At 48.0% G+C, this 21,406-nt stretch overlaps 7 protein-coding genes across 7 annotated transcripts; 3 read left to right on the top strand and 4 right to left on the bottom strand.

Annotated features, from left to right (window-relative positions):
- Positions 1 to 166: 166 nt before the first annotated feature.
- MAA_07484 (peptidase alpha-lytic pro domain protein) lies at positions 167 to 1,291 on the bottom strand (the record flags this gene model as incomplete). The annotated part of the gene is made up of 1 exon (XM_007825482.1): positions 167 to 1,291. The coding sequence occupies one exon, from the start codon at positions 1,289 to 1,291 to the stop codon at positions 167 to 169; it is 1,125 nt and encodes a 374-aa protein (XP_007823673.1).
- Positions 1,292 to 4,614: 3,323 nt separating this feature from the next.
- MAA_07483 (FAD binding domain protein) lies at positions 4,615 to 8,173 on the bottom strand (the record flags this gene model as incomplete). Its single annotated transcript, XM_007825481.2, has 5 exons — positions 4,615 to 4,864; positions 4,925 to 5,352; positions 5,412 to 5,879; positions 6,520 to 6,660; positions 7,262 to 8,173. The coding sequence occupies 5 exons, from the start codon at positions 8,171 to 8,173 to the stop codon at positions 4,615 to 4,617; spliced, it is 2,199 nt and encodes a 732-aa protein (XP_007823672.2).
- Positions 8,174 to 8,825: 652 nt separating this feature from the next.
- MAA_07482 (steroid monooxygenase) lies at positions 8,826 to 10,514 on the top strand (the record flags this gene model as incomplete). Its single annotated transcript, XM_007825480.1, has 1 exon — positions 8,826 to 10,514. The coding sequence occupies one exon, from the start codon at positions 8,826 to 8,828 to the stop codon at positions 10,512 to 10,514; it is 1,689 nt and encodes a 562-aa protein (XP_007823671.1).
- Positions 10,515 to 13,730: 3,216 nt separating this feature from the next.
- Positions 13,731 to 14,144, top strand: MAA_07481 (NAD(P)-binding domain protein; the record flags this gene model as incomplete). Its single annotated transcript, XM_007825479.1, has 1 exon — positions 13,731 to 14,144. The coding sequence occupies one exon, from the start codon at positions 13,731 to 13,733 to the stop codon at positions 14,142 to 14,144; it is 414 nt and encodes a 137-aa protein (XP_007823670.1).
- Positions 14,145 to 15,383: 1,239 nt separating this feature from the next.
- Positions 15,384 to 17,003, bottom strand: MAA_07480 (Major facilitator superfamily domain, general substrate transporter; the record flags this gene model as incomplete). The annotated part of the gene is made up of 3 exons (XM_007825478.1): positions 15,384 to 15,514; positions 15,565 to 16,659; positions 16,736 to 17,003. The coding sequence occupies 3 exons, from the start codon at positions 17,001 to 17,003 to the stop codon at positions 15,384 to 15,386; spliced, it is 1,494 nt and encodes a 497-aa protein (XP_007823669.1).
- Positions 17,004 to 17,972: 969 nt separating this feature from the next.
- MAA_07479 (CAIB/BAIF family enzyme) lies at positions 17,973 to 19,873 on the top strand (the record flags this gene model as incomplete). The annotated part of the gene is made up of 4 exons (XM_007825477.1): positions 17,973 to 18,250; positions 18,311 to 19,256; positions 19,316 to 19,477; positions 19,547 to 19,873. The coding sequence occupies 4 exons, from the start codon at positions 17,973 to 17,975 to the stop codon at positions 19,871 to 19,873; spliced, it is 1,713 nt and encodes a 570-aa protein (XP_007823668.1).
- Positions 19,874 to 20,021: 148 nt separating this feature from the next.
- MAA_07478 (polyketide synthase) lies at positions 20,022 to 21,221 on the bottom strand (the record flags this gene model as incomplete). Its single annotated transcript, XM_007825476.1, has 3 exons — positions 20,022 to 20,504; positions 20,580 to 20,868; positions 20,929 to 21,221. 3 exons carry the CDS (start codon positions 21,219 to 21,221, stop codon positions 20,022 to 20,024), a joined length of 1,065 nt encoding a protein of 354 aa, XP_007823667.1.
- Positions 21,222 to 21,406: the final 185 nt, after the last annotated feature.

Genomic DNA, 21,406 nt, shown 5'->3' with positions numbered 1-21,406 from the left:
AATATGCCACCAATACGACGTGTAGAATTTTCAGTAGCCTTATATATATATATATTACTTCCCAAGATATGTAAAGCACTTTATATATAAACTTTCTTACTAGCTAGCCTTGTATTTACTAACTTCCCTAACTACTTTAGAGATTCTGTGATAACTAGCTACCGACCTACGCCGTGACCAAGGTAAGGCCATATGTCTGGAGGATCCTATTAACAGGCTGGAAATAGGTCGTGCCTCCACGGCTGCAGTCGCCGCTGCCTCCCGAGGTGACACCCTGCGCCTGGGAGCCGGAGTAGAAAGAACCGCCTGAGTCGCCGGGCTCGGCGCAGACGCTAGTCCGAGTGAGGCCCGAAACAGCTCCTTGAGGGTAGTTAACCGTGGCGCCCTTGGCACCAATCGTGCCGCAGTGGACTTGAGTGGTTGAGCCGGAGCGGCAGATGCTAGCTCCAACGGCAGCCTCGGAGCTTCCTGAGACGGGAAAGCTCCCTTGGCCGTAGCCGTTGATGTAGCCTCTAAGGACTGTTCCACTTACAGTGCGGACGTAGGCCATGTCGGCACTGCCAGGGAAGACGGAGCCCGAAAAGGTTCCTAGGGCCTCACCACTACTTGTTGTAGCTGAAGCTCCTGATCCTCCACAGTGTCCAGCGGACACGAAACCTGTGGTTACTGCGAAACCGATAGAGCAGCGGGAGCTTCTATTAATATAATAGACATCACCACCCTGAACCGTGGCCATGGTAGTCGGCATCGTCTCAACAGTCCGCACCTCGAATTCGGATGTAAGCCCAACCTGCGCGGCTAGTTGCTCAGCATGGCCGTGACTGTCGGCGAGAGCCTCTATAACGAGCTTGTTGGCGGCGACATCAACGAAATACGATGCAATGCCAGAGCTAGTGTCCGAAGATGTTTCCAGGGTGTTGGCTCGGCCGATGAATATCTTATCGAGATCCTCCTTGGCCTTTTCCAGCTTGGACAGGCTGTTGGTCATGACAATCGGCGTGGCGCCGGCAGCAGTGACCTCATCGGCCAAGGCTTGGTCAGTAATGCCGATGTATAGCACGTCCGCGTCAATCCAAGCACCAGCGAACGCTACTGAGCTGCGCAGCTGCTCAATAACATCGGTGGCATGGATCTCCCGCGCCACACGAACAGTGGCCTGCTCGGCGTTCAGCCCCAAGTCGCGCTTCATGGCCTCCAAAATCTGGGGGTGCAGGCTTGCCGCCTGCGTTGGTGCACCGTAGGCGACGGGCAGGATAACTGCCAGTAAGGCAAGAAATTTGGTAAGCTCCATATTAAACGAAACACAAAGGTGAGAAGGAGTTGAAGGCTTTGAAAGTGTAAAGCTATATTGGAAGTGAGTTGAGTCCAGAATGCTGCTGTCAACTGCCAGACTAAATAAGGGTATTTATATACTTATTTGGATTTACTCTGTTCCTTAGCCTACGGCCAGCATGGCACTTTGCTATACTACAGCAGACAATCGAGTGTAAGAATAAATGGCACATTTATGCGGGGTAATCGGTGTTATTCTTAGTGTACCAAGAATAGTTGTGCGACTGCCTAATCAAGGCATATCACCTGTAAGCTATTGCAACCCAATCTATGACTTGGCATCTCCACAGATATCCACCGTCGCAATTTATATAGTAGGTGGCATGTTTCAAACTAGCTTTTATCGCTATTCACCTCTTGGTACGATGGTACATGCCTTACTAGGAAGGAGATGAAGAAGAGCGGACAAGGTTTATCTAGGACCTGCTTTATAAATAAAGTCCTGTGCTGAAATCCCAGTCCGCATAACATAACACGCGCAATAGCTCGCGCTCTTGTTGCACTTATGTGCGTTTCGTAAACTCTGTAAGCAATTGGTAATATCCCAGCTAGCCTGATATCGTCTTAATCCCTATTAGCTATTGCCTAGTCAAGCGAATCAGGAAGGTAGACCTGGGTTCGTGGAATTGCCAAGATATAAGCTACCTAGTATCTGTATAAATGGAACACGTGTCTACGAGTAGAGAAGCGCCTATACAAATTAGGAATGAGGGTTTCCTTGTATACAATCCCAGGGGCTATTTAAGGCAACCACCTCAATCTATTGCTGTAACGTTACCTACCTTTTGTTGAATACACGTCAGCGCACAGAGACTCCTCGGCTTTGAGGCATGTAGCGTTTTGGCGAGCACTGTTGCCTATACTCTTTCACTTCAATTCAGAATGTTCTATTTTATCTCTATTCCACAGGGTTGACCGTATTATAACCGGCTAGTATAAGTTCCACGATTGCCATACGCGAACAGATAATTTGGTATTTTGTGCAAACGCAATTTTGTTTTATCCTTGACTCCAAGACGCACATCTAAGGGGGGCATAGAAAGACTGGCTCCCGCTGGAGCGACGGCCCGAAGTCGTTCCAGAATACACGCCCAGACGTCGCAATAACCTGTTTGTGGATTGATCTTTGGCGCGATTGGCCACGAGCCTCAACTGTCGGATAAGGCTGCCTGTTTTAATTGAACAAGCAAACTTGGAGTAATTTCTGCATGTCATAAAATTATAGATATCAGAATTTGGGAGACTGGCCAGCTACTTGCAATAAAATTACGAAGTAGAAACGACGAAAACCACGCTGCCGTATCTCGTATTCAAGCCGCGACTCGGTAGCCAGCACATGAGTTATGCGGCTTGTTACACCATCAAAAAAGGACCCTAGCGTTCATGAACTGCGTTAAGACTGAGCCGACTTCTATCCCTCGTTGAATAATAATTCCATTTATACCGGCCGTTGGCCGTATGGCCGCCTTAACCAAACATAGTGGACGGCTTCTACCACGGCTTCATGTCACTCGCCCTGCTCGTTCCCACCCTCTGGGTACCTCGTCCCTCGGTATTTCCTTTGTCTACAAATTTTCGTTCGTTTCCTCACACAAACTTTTTCAACTTTTTCACTTTGTTGAAAGTACCCTTCGCATCCCCCCTGTATGGTCAGAGTACAACTTACACCTCCGTGCGCCAAGTGTGCATAAACATTATGGGCCACACATATTCTCTGCGATAACTACCGTCTGAATTCACTTATCTTCACATGGAGGGTCACACTCATTGACAGTCAAGTCACTTTGCACGTTCTGGAACACCGTTACTCACTGCGATTGTTCGAGGTGCTGGTGCTCAGGCCGCACGGGCCGGGATCTATAGCTCTGTCCTTCTGTTCAAGGTTTCTATTAGTAGCCAGGGGAAGTCACAGTATGCCTTCTTTGTCATAAGACCATTTACTAACTAAATTAAATAACGATGCTATTCACATCTCTATCTCATCTAACTACCAAAAAAACCGACTGTATACTCTACTACTTTTGCTGTGACGGCTGCTTCCACTCCAGGACTTCCTCTCCTGAGTACCGTCACTTTGTTTGTTCCCTGAATCCTCCTGTTCCTTCACAGAAGCGACATCGACCCTGAGGGTTCGAAGTTAGGACACAAGCCCAGTAAACTGTTTCTCTGAGCTAACCTGTAACCCCATCGCGACATTCGCGAGACTAGACACTCAGACACAACAATTATCTACCGATGTCTTCACACGCATCACACGTAACCCGGCCTCCCCGGCCTCATGTTCTAAAGAGTCCAGTCAAAGCACTTGCTTCTCTACGACAGCATCTAAAGACTCTACTTTCTTGAGTAGAGGCAAGACAGCCTGATCTACTAACTAGATCAGACTTCTGTCCCTTGTGATTAGGAGGTTTATGCATGGCCTTGCTAGATACGAGATTGGCACAGGGCACTAGAACGGAGTAACCATGAAAGCGAGAGGTTTCGAGAATACACGCAATCGTGCCACAGTCCAACCACATAGTTTCTGCAGGATGACTCAGGCGAAACATTGAATGAACTCGGTTGTAACGGGCTGAGCCCGACGGTGGCTCGGCTTGCGCTCTCGCCTCCGTCCCGGCCTATTAGTAAGCGAGACTAGCTGCATTGAGCCGTGGGCTCCTCGAACTTCCCTCTTCGCCCTTGAATACTCGTAGTAGTCGTGTAGCTAGTTGTCAATACACTCAACTTGAACAGTTACATCGGTGGTTCGGCCCCAAAGCTACGGGCTTTAGCAGATAGCGCAATGGCGGTGATATGCCCTGCAATTAGATGACAACTACAAGATAGCCCATACCGTGTGCCGAGTGTTATTGACGAGGGACAAAACTCGGACAAGCGTTGCTATATATAGAATTGACTAGCTATGAAACTCGAGTCTTGGCCGTGATATTCTCCCAGCGCTTGGTCATGTCTACCAAATCAAATTTAACGAAGCTTAAAGTTCCCCCTGCAAAGGCCCTTGGAGGTAAAAGTTCCCCTGGGATCAACTTCCTTCTGAATAGCAATTAGCCTTTGCCGGTTTTTTTCTCCATAACTAGCAAAAGGATCTTGTGATTTGCTGGCATAGTTGATGTAAAGCCAAGGATTGCCCTTGCCGGCTTCCTGGATAATAGCAAGTGACCTCTGAAGCCACCTGTCTGCCAATGCACTAATTGTAGCGTCGTCCTTCTCATTGTTCCATCTCATAGTAAGCAGCAAAACTGATGCAAGTTAGTGATAGAATCTGACGAAAGCACTGCTATTTTACGCAAGCTTCTTTGCGTTGAAGCCAAGATGTAACTTGCCTGTAAGGGGGCCTTCTGCCTCTAAGCCAGCAGCACTCCCTCCTCTGTCACTGTTTGCTCTGATGGCTTCCTCATAAATAGGCTGGGTCACGATTGATGGTAAGAGACCTGGTACTGCCTTGCATGATTGTAGTTCTTCAATCAGAATGTCCTGAACCTTTCTGTCAATGTCTACGGATGGTTGGTATGTCGCAGTCGCAAATAGATTTCTGAAACATGTCAGTCTACCAACACCGTTATAGGCAGTTTGCGATGTGGCTAGAACTCACCGATAGCCGCTAGGGAAGATGGATTCTCTACTGAAACTGCTTGTCCAGTCTATGCGGAGGTTGTCTGACGTAGAAGGAAGCCGATTGAGCTGCCGAAATGGTGGCGGATCCATTGTTGGACGTGCATATTCCTGATGTACCGTAATGTCAAAGTCATCCTCATTCTGGCGGTATGTAAAATGGGAGTAGAATGCCATAGCAGTGTCGTTCTTCCATTGCGTTGTTAATTCGAAGGCTTGTTGCAGAACCTCCTGTCGAAGCTGGGATGGGAACGTACGACTGCCGCCATACACTTGACCTTGTGGAAAGGCCCTCATTGTGAAGTGCGTGACAATACCGAAATTACTCATACCACCTCTTAGAGCAAAATATAGATCTGGATGGCTATCCTGATTGACGTTCACGATAGTAGCATTGGGAAGAACCAGCTAGCCACCGACGTATCAGCAAAACGTCAGCAATAGGTTAACATCAAGAATACACGGACCTCATACTCAAAGACATTATCCATGGCTAGGCCATACGCGGGTGACAAGCTTGAAAGCCCGCCTCCCAGGGCATAACCCCCTAATCCAACATCTGCGACTCGACCGCCGAGTGTTGTGAGGTTATGCTTCTCAAGCCCGGAATATAAGCTATACAGGATATGCCCGCTCCCAAGTTTAGCCAAAGACCGATCGGCAGATACCTCAATAGATCTCATTTTTTGCAAGTCGATGGTAACACCTCCGACCGAAATCGAGTCATCCAGGAATTGGGCATGACCGCCACCTTTCACGGCAAAGCGGCACCCTTCCTCCAGAATAATTTGAAGTACCTTGGAAACATCTTCAGCAGTAGCTGGCTGAACGCGACATGCCGATTGTCTTTCCTGCTGCTTGGCATCCCACACGGTGAGGTTACTATTCCCAATAAAAAAAGAGCCGTGACCTAGGACAGCGGCCAGGCGAGTGCACTGAAAATTCGTTAGATGGTAGAATCAAGAGAGAAATTGCCTACATGCTGCTTCCGTGCATCCTGGTTCATGGGCACACTAATAGAATTATTTATACTACCTAGAAAGTAATATTAACTGCTTATAACCTTGTAATTAGGCAGTATTTAATACTTTATATACTTTTTTTAGCTTGGTATTTCTTCTCTCTAAAGTAAAATATCGGTTGGCTTCCCACATATTATCACTTTCAAGCACTTTTATTTGTGGTTAAACACTGGTGTAGGTGGCTACCGTGAGGACTTGCATGCCTTAATTGGGAGTGTTAGAATTTAAAACTGTCAGATGACGCCTTGCCACGTCATTACATTACATTGAATGCACCAAACAATGCAAGCTGGTGACGGGGACCAAGCCACACGTTGTTACCTGCGGCCTTATCTTGGTACCTGTTTGCAGCAGAGCCTGAGAACCCTATGAACTCCTTACCGAACTAGCATCACCACGGAACAAGCTATTCGGATTGCCCGGGTTCTGCGAATTGCGGGGAAAAGTTACACTATAACTGCGCCGCGTTCCCCTCGTATTCCTTCGTAACGTCGGTCCTTGCGCAAAACCACTTGTCTCTCGCCCGGACACGGCAGGAATACGTCGGCTATACAAACCACGCGCTCTCCACGGTAAATCCTTTTAGCAGTGCCTCAAAATCAAGATCAAAGTTTCGAGCAATCTCGTCCACGGCTTTGCTGATCATCATCAAGCCCAGTTGCTCGCCTAGGCATCGACGCACACCGGCACCGAACTAGTAAACTATCAGCATTCTGGATCAATCAATTGTCTCGGATTCTTGCCGGTATGTATTGGTACGCACCGACAGAGGTCCGGGGAGCTTTCTGTCTTTTTACATCCATCTCTCCGGTCGAAACGATGCCGCGTTACTGCCGTGCCTCAACCTCACCACGCCCCAGAGGCAGCCAGGCCGTCATCAACGCTAAAATCGGCCTGTATTTGAACCGGCTGGTGAATCAACCGTTCTGATTTGGCAATATCCAGTGAATCTTGTGTCGCAAACATAATTGCAATTGGTAGTTTCTTATAAGGTTGGGCTGCGCCATGCAAATCTCGGCATCTTTAGCCGAGCATTTTGCCTATCTCTCCTCTGGAGGATCCAAGTCAAGCAGACGAAAAACGCAAACATGACCAAGAATGCGACTAGAATACAGGCGTTTTCAGAGCACAAGGTAAGTTATTTACATCGTCGGGCGTTACTAAGTAGATTCCACCCCAGATTGTTCGGACACGTCTCCAACAATCAACACACGTATCGGCCAACTCATGTATAAACACAACTAGTACACAACTATTTACAGTTTTCTCAATTGCTGGACTCTCTTCTCTCTCACCTCTTTGGCAACTGGATGATTTGGTGCAAGACCCTCGAAACCATGAGACAAGCCAGGGTAGATGTGAAATTCCGTTTCTACCCTTGCGTCGAGAAACTTTCCAACATACGCAAGGTTTTCTTTTACAAACAGATCCAGCTGCCCAATGTCCATGTACAGCGGAGGTAGACCCTTTACGTCTTTGGCGCGAGCCGGCGCAGCATATATGGGTACATGGTCAGATTGAACCTTGCGTCCGAGATAGGCAGTCCACCCAGTAACGTTATCCTCCTCGTTCCATAATGTGATAATACCTTCAGGCATGCTTTCCGAGTTTCTATCGTCAAGCATAGGATATCCAAGTATTTGTCGTGCAATTGGAGGCTGCAGTTGGCGATCTCGAGCGAGAAGTGTCAACCCTGCTGCTAGACCACCTCCTGCGCTTTGGCCCATCAGACCAACTCGACTTGCATCAACTCCAAGCTCCTCGGCTTGTGACATTATCCATGTTAACGCAGCCCAGCAGTCGTCAAGGGGTGTCGGATAGGGGTGCTCAGGGGCAAGACGGTAATCCACAGCGAATAGTTGTATGTCGGTTTTTACGACGTATTCCGCAAGGCCTGCCATCATTACAGCCGGGCTTAACGAGATGAACCCTCCGCCGTGAATATGCAAAACTGCTGGCCCACCCGCAGAGCTTGGATTTCGATCCGTTCTCTTCAAGTGCCATATTGGCAGGGAGTAGCCGTCTGGTGTTTTTACATTGTGGATAGTTTGGGCTACATCCTCCGGTAGTTGTGCGTTGGTCGTAAAACCTGCCAAGATCTGTCGCCTTGTCTCAACATCGTGAACTTTAGGTTTTGGCAAGTTTTGAAGCGCAGGAATAAGTGGTGCTAAAGCAGATGCAAACTCATTATCCATTTGTAGCCCCATTGTGTAAGAGTGTGATCGGCACGGCTCGAGTTCCGGATGCAAGTATTTTCAATCGTCATCTGTCACAGCGTACTCGCAATGACTTGGCGCATCTGGGAATGAGCAGCATAGCCTGAGGTATTTCTACCCAACCTGCTATTCAGGCCTGTCCGTGAGTTACCTCTTACACCGCAATGTCCGTGGAACGCGCGGTGATTTTCCAATGCTGGATTCGTCTCCACCAGGTGACGCCTCCGCGTGACGATCATTTGGTTGCACTACGGGTATCCCCGGAATGGGCAGCGGGAGAGAAGTCCTTTCCGCCGATTCCGCTCAATAGTTGCATGTTGTGCTAGGCCCTGTTGATCGTCATCCGTCGTTCACGGTGGATCACATCTGTGGCCTACGCCAAGCCAAAGTCCGCTTGGGTAGAGATTCATTGGTACCTGGATAGGAGTTTAATGTTCCGGTCCGCCGGTCGTGTTAAGCAATTATATATCTGGTTCAGCAACTACGTACAATTTCAAGACTACCATTGGTCTCATTGCAGTCCGTCACTAAGTTGTATTGAAGAACGTGGCATCTTCTATCTTTGGTGTCCTTTTGTCTCGGCTGGTCAACAAGGCTTACTGCTGCCATCACCTGTCCTCGGAATTATCTAAGCTCATCAACCATGGACCACCATATCGTCAATGGCCAAAATGGGCACCTTGGACCAAACGTTGTCGAGGCCGACGTAATTATTGTTGGCGCCGGTTTCGGAGGCTGCTATGCTCTTCATAAAGCTCGAAGTGCAGGCTACACCGTCAAACTTTTTGAAGCTGGCGGCGATTTTGGGGGAGTTTGGCACTTCAACAGCTATCCTGGTGCTCGTGTTGACTCCGAAACACCTCTGTATCAACTGGATCTACCCGAAGTGTGGAAATCTTTCAGTTTCCGCAGAAAATACCCAGCACATGACGAGATCAAAGCCTACTTTAAGCACCTGGAAGAAGTACTAGATCTGCGGAAGGACGCCATTTTTAACGCCAGAGTAACTGAAGCCAAATATGATACCACATCCGGCCGTTGGCATCTTAGGACAAGTGCTGGACATACAGTAACCGCCCGCTACGTCATTTTTGCCACAGGAACAACGAATAAGGCGTACATCCCCAAGTTTGCTGGCATCGATAAATACAAGGGCACGACCATACATCCAGCAAATTGGCCAAAATACTTTGGCGTCAAGGGCAAAAAGGTCGGCATCATCGGCCAGGGTGCCTCTGGCCTGCAGATTCTTCAAGACTTGGCCAAAGAAGAGTGCGAGCTAACTGTATTTGTGCGAAATCCAAGCGTAGCTGTTCCAATGCGTCAGAGGGAATTCAGTGAAGACGAGAGAGAGGAAAAAAAGAACACATATCAAGCTCTTTTTGAGAAGGGAAAGTACAACAATACCACTGGCTATCACTACAACACTGAGAAACGACGCTTTCACGAAGTCAGCCCAGAGAAGAGGCAGGAACATTATGAAGAGCTCTGGAGAAGAGGAGGCTTTGTCATTTTCACCACCAGCTTCCAAGACCATGCTTTTGACAAGGTCGCCAACGCTGAACTATACCAGTTTTGGGCAAAAAAGGTGCGAGCTCGGATTTCTGATCCTGTGAAAAGAGACATCATGGCTCCTCTGCAGCAAAACCACTGGATAGGGACTAAGCGTCCTAGTCTGGAGACAGACTACTACGAGATGATTGACCGCCCGAATGTAGCCCTTGTTGATGTGAAGAAGACGCCAATCCTGTTATTCAGCGAAAATGGCATCACGCTCGAAAACGGCCAGTCTATTGAGCTGGATGTCGTTGTCTTTGCGACTGGATACGACTCCGTGACTGGCAGTCTTTACGATATGAACATCCACGATAAGAACGGGGTTATCCTGCAAAAGAAATGGAAGCAAGGCATAAGAACATACCTCGGAACCATGATTCCCGACATGCCCAACGCCTTCATCCTCTACGGTCCACAGTCGCCTTCCTCTCTCGCTAATGGACCACCTTTTCTGGAATTGCAAGTCGATTGGGCCATGAAACTCCTCAGTAAAGCCAAAAACGAAGGAATAGCAAATGTCGAGCCTTCTGCAAAGGCCGCTCAATTCTGGAGTGACACAACGAATGCCGTTTACCAGCATCTTTTGCACCGGGAAACGCCTTCGTGGTGGAATGGGTCGAATATCCCTGGCAAAAAGCAGGAGCCTCTGATCTGGTTCGGTGGCCTCCAGGCATGGCGGGAATGGTGCGATAAGGGACTGGAGGATTGGTCGCAGTTTGTTGTTTCCGGTCTTCCGAATGGAGATTTTCATGAAGGAGCCGCGGTGGTACAGTGATATACGGAAGGGATTGTTTCTCCCAGTTAGAATATTCTTTACAAACGGATATTTAGAATGGGTATCACGTTGACAGCTATGGAAGGGGATCGAAGCGTGGAATTGTCCTTGTATTGAAGCTATCTAGGGAGGGAAAACAGGCCCTTTTTATAGATATTGACCGTCATCTAGCTAGTTGCCTAGAAAGTCAGCAATTGAGGGATTTTAGCTATTGAAGATCCAGCTTCAATGGGGTCGTGGCGCGAGCCTTTTGGAGGCTTTTGGTGGCTTCATTTTGACAATCATACCGAGGCTTTTCAGGGCCTTTCGGCGATACCGATGAATAGCTTCCTTTTTCCCTTGAAAGGGGGCCTTTGGCGTTGACAATGGGGTACACATATGAGCCAAAGCTTTTACCGGATGTACCAAGCAGTTTTAGACCTAGTTGCACCTCTTCGAAAAAGCACCAAGGAGTTACTTCTGCAAATCTACGACCTTTTGCTACCATCTCGTCTTCAATACTAAAACAACCTAGGTATAGGATACAATAATTCTCATAATTATATTTGAACTTCTGATATCACCGCAACCTCACGTGGACATGCTTCGTTTGTCGTGGTATCCGTTTCCTTTGACTACTAAGCTCCGAGCGGACAAAGCGGGAAACAGAAGCCCACCCGTGTGGACAAGAACAAAGTGCCAAGTTCTTTTCCGATCCCGACTTGACACGGTATCTTCCGCTGACAACCGACATACCGCAATCGACGCATGGGAGATAGTATTTGGATCTATGTTAACTAATGGACTTTGTATCTTAACCGTGACTCAATGGCACCATATCAAGCAATGGAACAACAGGAAAACTGGGTGCTATGACCGCTCTCAGATGAGGAGACAGTCCGTGCCTCAAAAAAGCGCCTGTATTCAAAACAGACGGGTAATAGTTTGTTTCCTGTCTCCCTTCTGTGAAACCACTTCATCCATGTCGCATCAAACAGAATACGCTCTGACCTGTTCACGTCAAAACCTTGCACACATTTGCAACTTCGACCGGAGCCTACAATTACTCGTCCGTTAGTTCAATATATAAACCAGTGACTATTCTTCCTCACGGCTTGCCAACTTCTCCCTCAGTCACCACACGAAAGATTATTTCGATGTGTCTCTTTGCCTCCTCTCCATGTCACCGAACTGTACAGCACGCGGCTGACTCCCCTGACGCGTATCAAGAGGACCGCGTTCCACAACGCTAGTAGCTTGTCACAGTACCATCAGTCATGGAGTGACCAGATTCAAAGTTGACAGACTGGTGACGGCGTCTCACAAAACAACCACTCCGCAAAGGAGCATAAGCCGACAACTACCTATGTCGTCACACTCAACTTTTATCGAAGCGCCATGCAGGATGCCCTTTACAAGCAGCATCCTAATGGAGCTAACTCACAGAACAGACGCACAAGTAGTGTCGGAGAAACCACGCAGGATTGTCAGATTACTCCCCAAAGGTCATTCTCGGTTTGCAAGAGCGAGTGGCCCTAAGCCACACCCTCGACAGGTACAACAGCACTATTAGCCTTACTTTCACTCCTTACTAAGGTTTACAAGCGTTCAGCAAAGATGTAATATCCCTAAATAAGGGAAAACACACATTCAACAGGAACGATGGAGCATATGGAGCTCGTGCAATGGACGTACTGCGCAACTACGGCAGGACGACACTAGGATTCGACAGCAACGCCTGTGCATTCAGTGCAGAACCAGGTTCTGGTTTAGGGACACTAGTCTTTACACCCACTACATGGCATCTCCGGTCAATCCAGGCGAGGAACAGCGGTCTGTCAGACTTTCACTCGCTCTAGATCTTGCAGCTCGGTTGCAGGTGTCCCTATAGCCCCAAGAGAAGGGAATTGGTTGCAGTTCGAAAGAAATCGTTTCGATAACCCTGCACTAGTTCCCTTGCCTTGGGGTTATAGAGACAGTTTCATTCGAGGTGCAAATACTAGAGCGCGTGAAAAAGTAAGCTTCGCTCAGTAGGGTATGCAGGACAATCACGCAAAGTGGCAAGACATCGGCGTTTTCATGCAAGAGAAAACGGCCGCCACCACTGACGAAATCTCTGAGCTTGACTCTGAAGAGCATGACTCAGCATTATTCGGAGACGGGTCGTGATTTACAGTCACTTAGCAAAGCATCGATGGCGTTGGACAGGAATTGACTATAAGTTTTCAGGGTAGCTTCACATGTAGCTTCAGTAAAGAGGCAGACTAACGAGTAAGTCACTACCTCTAAGAAGGTGGCAGCACTTGACGACGTGTCCCGGAAGGGGGATGGGATATTGAGTACGGTCATTGCACATCGTCAAATACTCTTCTGGTAGCGTATTCTTGAAGGCAATATAGATTAGTCATGTATAACCAATGCAACTTGTGTTCCAGATGCATATACATTTAATGATGGCTATGACTAGAAATAAAATCGTGTCATTTGGATATCAGTCCCATAGTTGGGCGGAGGATGAGGCTGAGTGCAGAGTTACGGCGGTTTTGTGATATCTGTGACAGTTCTCTAGTAACGAAATCATCCAAGCTACCAGCATAATGTTGACTTGTCACTCGTTTCGATAAGACCCGGCAATTCTGAAGCGTACAAGGCGAGAGGGAGCGAATTCCGAAGCAGTGGCTCATGTAAAGTAGTTGGGATGCGACGAGGTTGGTTCACACGGGCCGGCGTTGTGGTTTCAAGTGACTTCCTTTCGGCCGTAGCTTGCTATTTTGCTCACGGATAGCCGATTGTTTGCCGTGTAGTCGAAACATTATTATTTAACGGTTGGTGGAGATAGCGTTTAAATCCCCGCGGAATGCGCGGAATGCACGGCTCACGGAATCTGGGGTGCGTACTCCATAGCGGAGTTTGGGTATTACCAAAGAATATCGTGATCTAAGCAGTCCCTATATCCGAATTAACTCAGAATACCCTGCTTCGAATTCGTATTCGAAATGTAATTGTATGCTGTACAAGCTTCTCGCCGGGGTGGTTCCTCGTTTGTGGCCGAAATGGAAGCCCGAATTTCCGAGAGCAACCATCTCCCACAAATGACGGCAACTCTGTCAAAGCATTTTGATTTACATCAGTTAACCAGCTTTACATTACGGGGTAGAAGAGTCACACACGGTTTCACACAATCTTGCCATTCAACAAGCCTCCTCCCTGAATATACGCCCTTCCATAACTCACGACATGAGTCTCCTCGGCAAAGCATTCATCGTCACAGGAGGGGCGTCCGGGATCGGCAAAAGCACAGTTAGAAAACTACTAGAGCTATCGGTATCAGTCCACGTCCTAGACATCTCTAGCAAAATACCAACACATAACGACCTTGCTGGCCAGCAGCAGAGCTACCCCAAGGTCAAGATATCATTAAGGAAGGATATTAAAGCTGTGTTTGATCAGATTGCCACACAAAAGAACATACGATTGGCAGGGCTTGTCCATTGTGCGGCGATCCTGCGCCCTACTAAAATATCGGAAGCGGGGGACGAGCATCTTCGCCAGCCCTGGGACGTTAATATCGTTGGTACATGGAATGTCAATACCGAGTTTCACCAGTTGGTCAAGTCATCGCGTGTTCCCAGAGAGGGCGGCACTATTTAAAGCATCGTCAACGTAGGCTCGATGGCTTCTGTACGGGGCATCCCTGGTCTTGCAGGATATGTCGCGAGTAAACATGCCGTGCTTGGATTGACTCGGTCTTTTGCTCAATCTTGGGGGCCGGATGGTCTGAGAGTGAATTGTGTTGCTCCAGGGGCTGTGAATACACCGATGATTCAGGGCACCATGGATGATGCACCTGTGGCGGCGGCGTACAAGGGGGCACTAAAGTCGATAGTAGAGCCTGAGGAAGTCACCGAAGCAATCATGTTTCTGTTGGGGGAATCTTCATCAGCAATAACAGGGCAGGTGGTTGAAGTGAACGGCGGCTGGCCTTGACACATGGCCACAATATATTACGGAAGGCGTGGGTTGAGTGGATGAAGAGATCTTTGTCTCATGAACTTGTAGATGGAATCACACTGTACAATTTTGCTTAGTAGATGTTAATACTTTGTATTCTGCGACGCTACTTCTCATTTGCCTCTATGCAATTGTGCCAACTCCCCGGCGCTGCTCGTCGTCGTGTCTGGGGTAATAATAATTGCTACCCAAAGACGTAGCGCTCCTATTTAGTAGGCTTTAAAAGGGAATCCTTTCGAAGCTTCCACGGTTGCCTGCGTTCTGTATAGCGGGATCTTGCTGTGAGATGTTAAGTATAATGACCCCAAAAAAGGTGATGAGTAATCCCAAGAGCAGGGACAGATTTATAAATGTGTCCTTGATGCTCAGACCTCCGTATAAGATAAGAGATACAGAAAGCGTAGAAGTTGTAAACCCGACGTAGTACATGGGATTAACTCTCTGATTTGCTGTCAGGAAATATAATCCCGGAATAGAGGAGGAAGACGTACATATTAGCCGGAAAGGCCGCCAGTGCTTTATTAAAGTAGTTTATCTAGATAATAATACACCCTGTGGAAAGAAGTAGAAAGGTGTATATAAACAAATATATGAACTGGTTATTACTGGAGAAGGTAAGCTTTAATACTATGCTGAGCGCCTTAATACCTATACTGGATATTAAGCCTGTAAGTAAGCAGATAGATAGGTAGACTACGGCTGTCTTCTTGCCGCACAGTAGTGCAACTTTGTATATCAAGAAGACAACCGCGGCAAACACGGCCGCGGCATAAAATAGAAATCCTACTATACGTTAGCTGGGGAGAACATGTCGAGTAAGGCTCGCAACATACCTGGCTGCAAAGCGTACTCCAGAATCTGATTAATTGTCTTAACGGGTTACTCTGCAGGCACATAAATGATGACAAGAGCTGCGCCGAGCAGACAAAGCGCGATGCCTGATCTGCCGACAGGGCCCAGCTTCTTATTTAACAGAAACGAACCCATGACAGCGCTGAAGATAACACTTACTAATAGCTTCTCCTTACTATATATTCTTATCTTTTAATTAAGAGTTTACCTTCGGTCTTTATTAGGCGCGCTGCAAACATAATAGCCGTGCCAACAGCGGTAACAACGCCTGTCCAGATCCAGACCCCTGAGAAGCCTCCCGCAGTCTGAATAGCACCAGCAATAGGGTTACTGGCGAGCACGGCAAACGACAAGAAGCAAAACGCCATTCCCACCCGCGTCCCAGTAAGCTTAGGGTTGGGACTAAGTCCAATCACCACAACCGGCTGCAACGCAAAAAACAAGCCGGTAGCACCTCCGTAGAGGGCACTCACGACAATAAGCGAGCCGACACTCTGTGCGCCTTCGAACGCAAACGCAAAGACAAACGTCAGGATACTTGTAAATATAAGCATGTTAAAGGGGCCGGTGTACGGGCTGAGAAAGTTTGGCAGGATACGCCCTATAGCCGATACGGCGTTCATGATGGAAATAATGTAGAAGCTGAGACTTGCGTCGGCAATATTTTTCTCAACAGCATATACTTGGATGTAGAAAAAGGGCGTGAAACCTCCAAGGAGGTAAATGAAGTTACCAATTAAAAAGACGGCAAATGGCCAGTCAGTGAAGGCGGTCTTGTCGATAGCTTTGCGGCCAGCACCAGGGATCAAGCGTGGTCGGAGAAAAAATACTGGAAGCATAAGCGTGGCAAAAAGGATAAAGCCGATAACACGGACGGTCCATGGGAAGCCTATCTTTGGTTGGAGTTCGCGGAATACAATAGGCAGGATAATGCCGCCAATGCCTGTCCCCGAAGCTGCAATTCCCACTGTCAAGGGATACCGAGATGTAAAGTAGGTCGACAGAACAGCCGGCCCCAAGAAGGACGTCAGGCCCCCGCCAAGCCCAATGCAAAATGATTCGGCGAGGATGAACTGCCAATACTCTGTGCAAAGGCTCTGCATCATGGTCCCAAAGACGATGAGAATTGCCCCTGCGGTGACGAGGAAACGCGTATAGCCTGCATCATACAAGGGGCCACCAGCGCCGCTAGCAAAGAAGACAAGAAATGTCTGTATGCCGCCAATGAGAGAGGCGCGGGAGGGATCAAAATGAAAATTAGCTGTGTAGTATGTCTGATAGATTCCGAAGGTGTTGATGAGACCTAGCGATTAATTGTCAGTCGGCCCTCTTTGACATAACAGGCAAAGTTTTGTTTTTGGAGTCCGTGGCTATCGCACCATAGGTATTGAAGAAGAGAAAAAAGCCACAAGAAACCTGCAACCAGGCCTTCCATCCACCATTTGGACGCGTTGCCATCAAATGGACCTGGTCCGGCTTCTCAGTAGCCTTTTGCGCTTCTACCGCTGCGCCGTCATTCCGAAGAATGCCGCCGGCGGATGGTTCATTCTCCGCAGGCTCGGCGCCGTTCCGCGACGCCCTTGAACCTGCGGCTGTCACGGCGGCGCTGGTGTCGACGCCTTCCATATAAGTGTATTTATCAGTCATGATACACAAGCAAAACTCCTTAAATAAAGTATAGTATCAGCTTAAAACGTGGTTAACGAATATCAAAACACTGAGGATCGTGGTGACAAAGAGGGAAAGAAGGAGGGAAAGGGGCATCCCAGAGAATTCAGCATATCTGTTTCCTGACTACACGCATGCATCTTAGTTTGTGGGCCGACCATTAGCATGCAACTCCGCTCAGCTGCAGATGGGTGTTGAATTCCGGCACGGCTCGGATATAAATCTCTTGATGGCCTTATGCTTTTAAAGCTTATTTTATTAGTAGCACTAAGAAGCTTTGGCCGACGGCGGGGGTGGGGGTAAGCCCTATGCCGGTTTAGTCCAAAGGGTAAGACGGGGTTGCCGGCTAGTCGGCTTCTTAGACAGATTATTACGCGTCCTAGTTAGCCAGTTAACGCCTACCATGTTTCCTGTGTGCTGACAAGGCTACTGTATTTTTCTTCTACCGATCTAGAACAGCTATCGATCCTGTTAGACAAGTATATATATGCTTGCTTCTCGCTTGTACATATCTATAAACTAAGGATATTAAGCCTAAAGAATACTTGCTACAAAAATTGAGTAAACTCAGCCAGATATCGCTTAAAATATAAGCTACTATTAGAGCTGCTAGAAAGATTTCAGTCGGCCTACATTTTCGCTTTTTTTTAACGTAATAGCGTTTACAGTAAAGACTCCTCGATAAATCCAAAAGTCGAACCAAGAGCTATTAGTGTAACGGTCTAAGCTGAGTATATTAACAACTCGCTAGGCAATTATTACAATTATCTAAATGCTAAAAAAACATAAGAAAAAAAAGCCCAAGAAGATTCTGAGCTCTTAAGCCTGCCACCTGGTTAATCTCGCTTATAAATAGGTCCCGGCAGGGGGCCGGGGCTAAAGGCGAGAGTGCAAGCCTAGCCATATCGGGCTCAGCCCGTTATATTAGAATACATTACCAGATTGAACATGGAACAAAGCGCTCCTTACTCTGTTCCCAGCAATGCAGCCAAGGTCTTTCGCGATGGCATCCTGTCGAGTACGCTGACTCGGAAGCATCTTCTCGATGGGCCACTACAAAAATATGCCGACGCTGTGTCTTTTGAGGGACCAGATAACCCTATCCTTCCTGTGAACTGGCGTTTTGCCGAGAGCATGTCTGCCCTAAAGGCGCTCGAGGCCGTTTATGTAAATGCCATCCTCGATAAGCTATACGGTATTGCTCCCCAGAAAGTCAAGATTAATACGTATGTCTTACCTGGAAAGCTGCTTGCTATGAATTCTCACAACTTACAATAAGCTACCAGAAACCATGCTATTCTCTTTATCATGTCTCTTCAGCTTTGGTCTCTCGATCCCGAGGGCAGAAATGTGAAGTTCATGGATACTCGCGCGAGCCAAGAGGCCAAGGATTTTTACCTGAGCAAATTCCAGGACTTTGACTACTATCGGTCCCTTGATGGGCCTTACCGCTGCTGTACGTCAAATATCTACCGAACAGCTGATGACAAGTTCTTCCACCTCCACGGCTCACTCAATCCCGATGTGGTCCTGGATATGCTCAAGCTGCCTCTACAGCCCCCGAAGGACCATGACCAGTTTCACCATGTATTGCCCATGTTTCGTGCCGCCCTCGGGCAATGGAACGCCGAAGATATCGATAAGTTATCCAACGACGTTATAAAGACGGCTGGTTCAGTCTGCTACAGCCTAGAAGAGTATCGCAAGACGGAGATGAGCCGAGCCAACGAACACGTTGGCCTCTGGGAAACAATCCCGGCGAATCAACACCAAAAACCTACGTGGTGGACCAATTCTGCGGGTGAAAAGCCCAACGATCCATCTCGACCTCTTGCTGGACTGAAAGTTCTCGATGCCACTAGGATCATAGCTGGGCCAGCCGTTACTCGCGGCCTAGCAGAACTGGGTGCCACCGTCCTCCGCATCACTACGAAGACGCGAGTTCCCGACGCAACGATTTACCACCCAGAATTCAACTGGGGCAAACGCAATGCGTCTCTCGACCTGTCGCAGGAAGCCGACCACGCCACATTTAAGAAGCTCATTTTGGAATGCGACGTCTTTGTATCGAGCTACCGTCCCACCGTGATGGAGAAATGGGGATTTGGCGCGGACAATGTTCTCGACTTTTGCAAAGAACGAGAAAAAGGCATCATCGTGGTGAGGCTCAATTCATATGGGTGGAACGGGCCGATGCGTGAGAGAAGTGGCTGGCAGCAAATCTCGGATGCGGTACATGTCCCTTCAATTCTAATCGATATAGTTTTGTTCCTGACGTTGACGTTTCTTAGCACACCGGCGTGTCTTGGGAATTTGGGCGCGCAATGGGACATGAAGAACCCGTGACACCTCTTTTCCCAAACAGCGACTTTTGTACCGGGATATCGGGAATCTGCAGCGTCCTGGATGCAGTTATCCGTCGTGCAGAGCAAGGTGGTTCCTACAAAATCAACGTGAGTACACTTAAAGGGTTTGGGCCGAGAAAAGACAAGGTCTATTAATGCTGAAACTGAAACTATTAGCTCGCTCTCGACTATTACAACAATTGGCTGACTCGCAACGTGGGTGTGTATCCCGAGCCTGTCTGGAAGAAGCTTCACCAGCACTACGGCTCACCCATCTTTCGTCACGACGACCACATGCTTGTTCTTATTGGAAAGGTGTCGTCGCTTCTCCAGAGGCATTCACCAGAGGTTTTCGATCCACAGTACTTGGAGGATCGCCCTTGTCCAAACCTGGGAATCAACATTCGAACAGTCAAGCCAGTCTTGCAGTTTGCGGATGTGGTTCGTCCCGGGTTCGACATTGGAACCAGGGGTAATGGTGTGGATGAACCTACGTGGGCTTAAACTTAAATCAGTCTTTAAAATCACAGAATAGAGCAACAATACACTTGAAACATCCAAATCATTAGAGAGCATCGCATTGTGAAAGGCCTCTAGCGGGTTGATTCAACTAACAAGTCCCTAAGCTGTTTACTATCAAGATACAACATGATTAGTTGGGTAACCGCGTGTAAAGGTAAACTTTCTTTTCCTTCAAATCCATCACCATACGTCTTGCACTTTTATCCGCAACGACAGGAACTATGCATCCATCTTGCTGACCGAGTAAATCCGAAACCTTGGAGAAGACCTTGCTATTATCGGTCATTCTGCTGAGCATATTTAACACGGCCTCACAGACTAGTTTTGCCCCTGTTTGTGGCGGAAAAGCAACCCCGTCCTCCGAGGACAAGAAGACAGTTTTAGTGAGAGCGAGCAAGTCGAGCACGGGTGCCGTACCAATAATCCATTTGAGATCAGGCTTCGGCGCGTTAAATGCGTGAAAGGGTGCGTTGATGGGAAGGGGTGTTATCTGGATGCCCTCGGCGAACGGCTTTGAGTCAAAAAGGTCCCGATGCAGCCGGGGAGAACCAATAATGGTTGTTGCCCATGCGGAGGTAACGCCCACATAAAGTCCTTCAGATTGTGACAAGTCCTGTTTACGATTTATTAAATATAATTCGTTCCTCAAACACTTAATAGCAAGTTCGTGAATGAGGAACATGCTCACCTTACTTCGGTTGAATCCATCTACCACAGATTGAGCTGATTTTAGGTCTGTTCCGACGGCGGTTGCCCAGCTCTTGGTTCGATCATCGTTGAATGAATTAGCCCGACGATTTATTTCAAGGCCTATTCTGGCGGCTATTGACACCAATTCGGGCGCAGCAAGCACAAACTGATCCAGTGACTGAGTACTGGCTGCCAGTGCAGCAGGGACTTGTCCTGCACAGGAGGCAGCGAGGATTAATTTCTGAGACACCCATGCTTGGCGAAGATGAGTATCAGTTTCCAAGAGTCTACAGGACTGGTCAATACAACCTAAATTATCTGTGAGTGCTGATTGCAACTTTGCCTACCGGATGAAATGTCCTAATTGAGCAAAACAGAGAGCCGTCGTGCGTAAAACTACATCCGGGACCTCCTGAGATGCGATAGTCTTTTCTAGTTCTATCCATGATGCAAAGTGGTAGACGGCACGAACATCCGGATTGACGTCTTGTTGATCCAAGGCTTGGTTCGCAGCCTCATATGCGGCATCGATATACCCTAGAAGGCGCTCGGACGTGTTGGCATGGTTATATAGCGCTTGGATACTCAGGTTCGTTTCGGTTTGATCTCCAAAGAGGAGAATATTAGGCTGATACGCCATGACGGAGGATCATTGACTTGTAATGGACGACAAACTCAGCGCGTGGAATGCACAGACGTTGCTCAAAAGTATCAAGATATCAATATGTAATATGAATATTTTGCCACCGGCCAGGACTTGCCCAGCGCTCACCGCATCATGCCTTGCAGGAGGCCCATCTGACCTACTCAATTAGTGTCTACCGT

This window comes from Metarhizium robertsii (genome assembly GCF_000187425.2).
Source record: "Metarhizium robertsii ARSEF 23 chromosome Unknown MAA_Scf_14, whole genome shotgun sequence".
NCBI lineage: Eukaryota > Fungi > Ascomycota > Sordariomycetes > Hypocreales > Clavicipitaceae > Metarhizium > Metarhizium robertsii.
This window is presented reverse-complemented; position numbering and strand designations above follow the sequence as displayed.